This window comes from Arachis ipaensis, chromosome B06 (assembly GCF_000816755.2).
Source record: "Arachis ipaensis cultivar K30076 chromosome B06, Araip1.1, whole genome shotgun sequence".
In the NCBI taxonomy this organism is placed as follows: Eukaryota; Viridiplantae; Streptophyta; class Magnoliopsida; order Fabales; family Fabaceae; genus Arachis; species Arachis ipaensis.
The window spans coordinates 10,601,930-10,604,170 of NC_029790.2; the positions used below are offsets into that span (position 1 = coordinate 10,601,930).

Genomic DNA, 2,241 nt, shown 5'->3' on the forward strand with positions numbered 1-2,241 from the left:
AAAGATCTAACTAAAAGAAAAAGAAATATAAAAACTTAATTATAAATTTAGTAAAACTATAAATACTAATAGAATAATTAAACTAAAAATAAATAATAATAAAAAATGATATACTTAGATAAAAATGTCTAAAATATCTTTTTTTAAAGATATTTTTTAGTAATTAAAATTTAACACATATAATCAATTAAACCATTTTAGTTTTATTAAAATTAGGTCAAACAAGTTAATTTGACTGAAAAAATAGTGAATCAAATCTTGAATTGATCTAAATTAATCTTATTTTTTTATAAAAAATGATTTTATATGAAGAGTGTTAGGAAGCAAGCAAGTTTTGTGATTTGTAGTCATCAATTAGCTATTATTAGTGTTTTCAATGATGTGGGATTACATCTAATGGTGTAGAATGACTTTCTTTTACTGGTTAAGTGCTGACTAAATTTTAATAAAAATGCTGGCCCTAGACTTTTTTTTATATATATTAAAAATTCTAAATTCTAGCTCTTTACTTCTCTGCTATCATAGGGTTAGGATTTAGAATTTTCAATATATATATATATAATAATAGTATTTTAGTCATTTTTTATAATAAGAATATTGTAATCATTTTTTATAAAAAATAATATTAATTTAAATTAGTTCAAAATTTGATTTACTATTTTTTTGATTAAATTAATTTGTTTGGTCTAATTGTGACAAAAATAACACAATTTAATCAATTATATGTGTTAAAATTTAAAATTATACTACACAAATAACTTGTATGAAAAACGTTTGTACATAGAGAATAACTAAAAAATATCTTTAGAAAAGATATTTTACATATTTCTATTTGAGTAGCTCCCAATAAAAAATAACATTAATTGAAGGTCAACAGAAAAAAAGGAATGGATATTAATGGATGAGGGAGAGAAATTAAATATTAGTCCTACAGTAATTTAATATCTACTGTTATCCTATAAAAAAGAGTTGCTACATTCATCATGTATATATCATTTCTTCTGTCTTTTCATTTCTAGAACATACAATTATCTCATCTTGAATTAGCTTTATTAGTTTTATTTTATCCTGGTTATTTTGAAAGAAGATGAAAACAATGACAACAAGCATCATGAGCTTGTTAGCTCTTATCATGTTGTTGAACAATGGATTCATGGTTTTAGGTAGCAGAAAAAACTTCTTAGAACACAAATTTACCAATAAATTTTTTCTCGAAGACGAAGGTCCATCTGATGGAGGAAAGGGACATAAGACTAAGCCACCTGGAGGTCCACCATTTACCAATAAATTTTTTCTCGAAGACGAAGGTCCATCTGATGGAGGAAAGGGACATAAGACTAAGCCACCTGGAGGTCCACCATTTACCAATAAATTTTTTCTCGAAGACGAAGGTCCATCTGACGGAGGAAAGGGACATAAGACTAAGCCACCTGGAGGTCCACCATTTACCAATAAATTTTTTCTCGAAGGCGAAGGTCCATCTGACGGAGGAAAGGGACATAAGACTAAGCCACCTGGAGGTCCACCATTTACCAATAAATTTTTTCTCGAAGGCGAAGGTCCATCTGACGGAGGAAAGGGACATAAGACTAAGCCACCTGGAGGCCCACCATTAACCAATAAATTTTTTCTCGAAGACGAAGGTCCATCTGACGGAGGAAAGGGACATAAGGCTAAGCCACCTGGAGGTCCACCATCAGATTTGTATTTTGATGAGAACTTTGAAGTGTTTTGGAACTTAAAAGATTCTAAAAGTTTCCAGAAACAAACTCATCATGAATTTTCAACCGAAGGATCAGGTCCATCCGACGGAGGAGAGGGACATGAACTTCCACCTGGCTATGGAGGTCCACCACATAGCTAGCCATGGAGGAGATCCACCACCTTCAAATCTATACTTTAATTAAAAGAATATTAATAAAAAATAATAAAATGGAGGAGGTCCACCACCTTCAAATCATATCAAAGTATAATTAGTTGATGCATATAGTTATGTTGTTGATAATAATAAAATAAAAGTTTTATCTTTAGTTACAATTTTACAATAATTATTTTCTTTAATATGTTTAAGGCTTACGCGTGTTATTATATTCGTCTAGATCAAGTATAATTCAATTAAAATTACTATTTCAGCATTTATCAAATTGAAAATCAAACTTGCAAATAAAAATTTTTATAAATCGAGTAAAATTGGATTTGTTTTTATTCGAATCCAATTCTAATTAGATACTAAAAATAAAT

General features: G+C 28.6%; 1 protein-coding gene across 3 annotated transcripts; it reads left to right on the top strand.

The window, feature by feature from the left end:
* Window positions 992-2,030, top strand: LOC107648030 (filensin). Of its 3 annotated transcripts, none has more exons than XM_021103947.1 (2): window positions 992-1,875; window positions 1,942-2,030. In XM_021103947.1, the coding sequence occupies exon 1, from the start codon at window positions 1,088-1,090 to the stop codon at window positions 1,862-1,864; it is 777 nt and encodes a 258-aa protein (XP_020959606.1). In that variant the 5' UTR covers window positions 992-1,087; the 3' UTR covers window positions 1,865-1,875; window positions 1,942-2,030. The 3 variants fall into 3 exon arrangements, with proteins under 3 accessions (XP_020959606.1, XP_016207544.1, XP_016207543.1); XM_016352058.2 differs by having other exon boundaries at window positions 992-1,203; window positions 1,288-2,030; XM_016352057.2 differs by having other exon boundaries at window positions 992-1,197; window positions 1,282-2,030.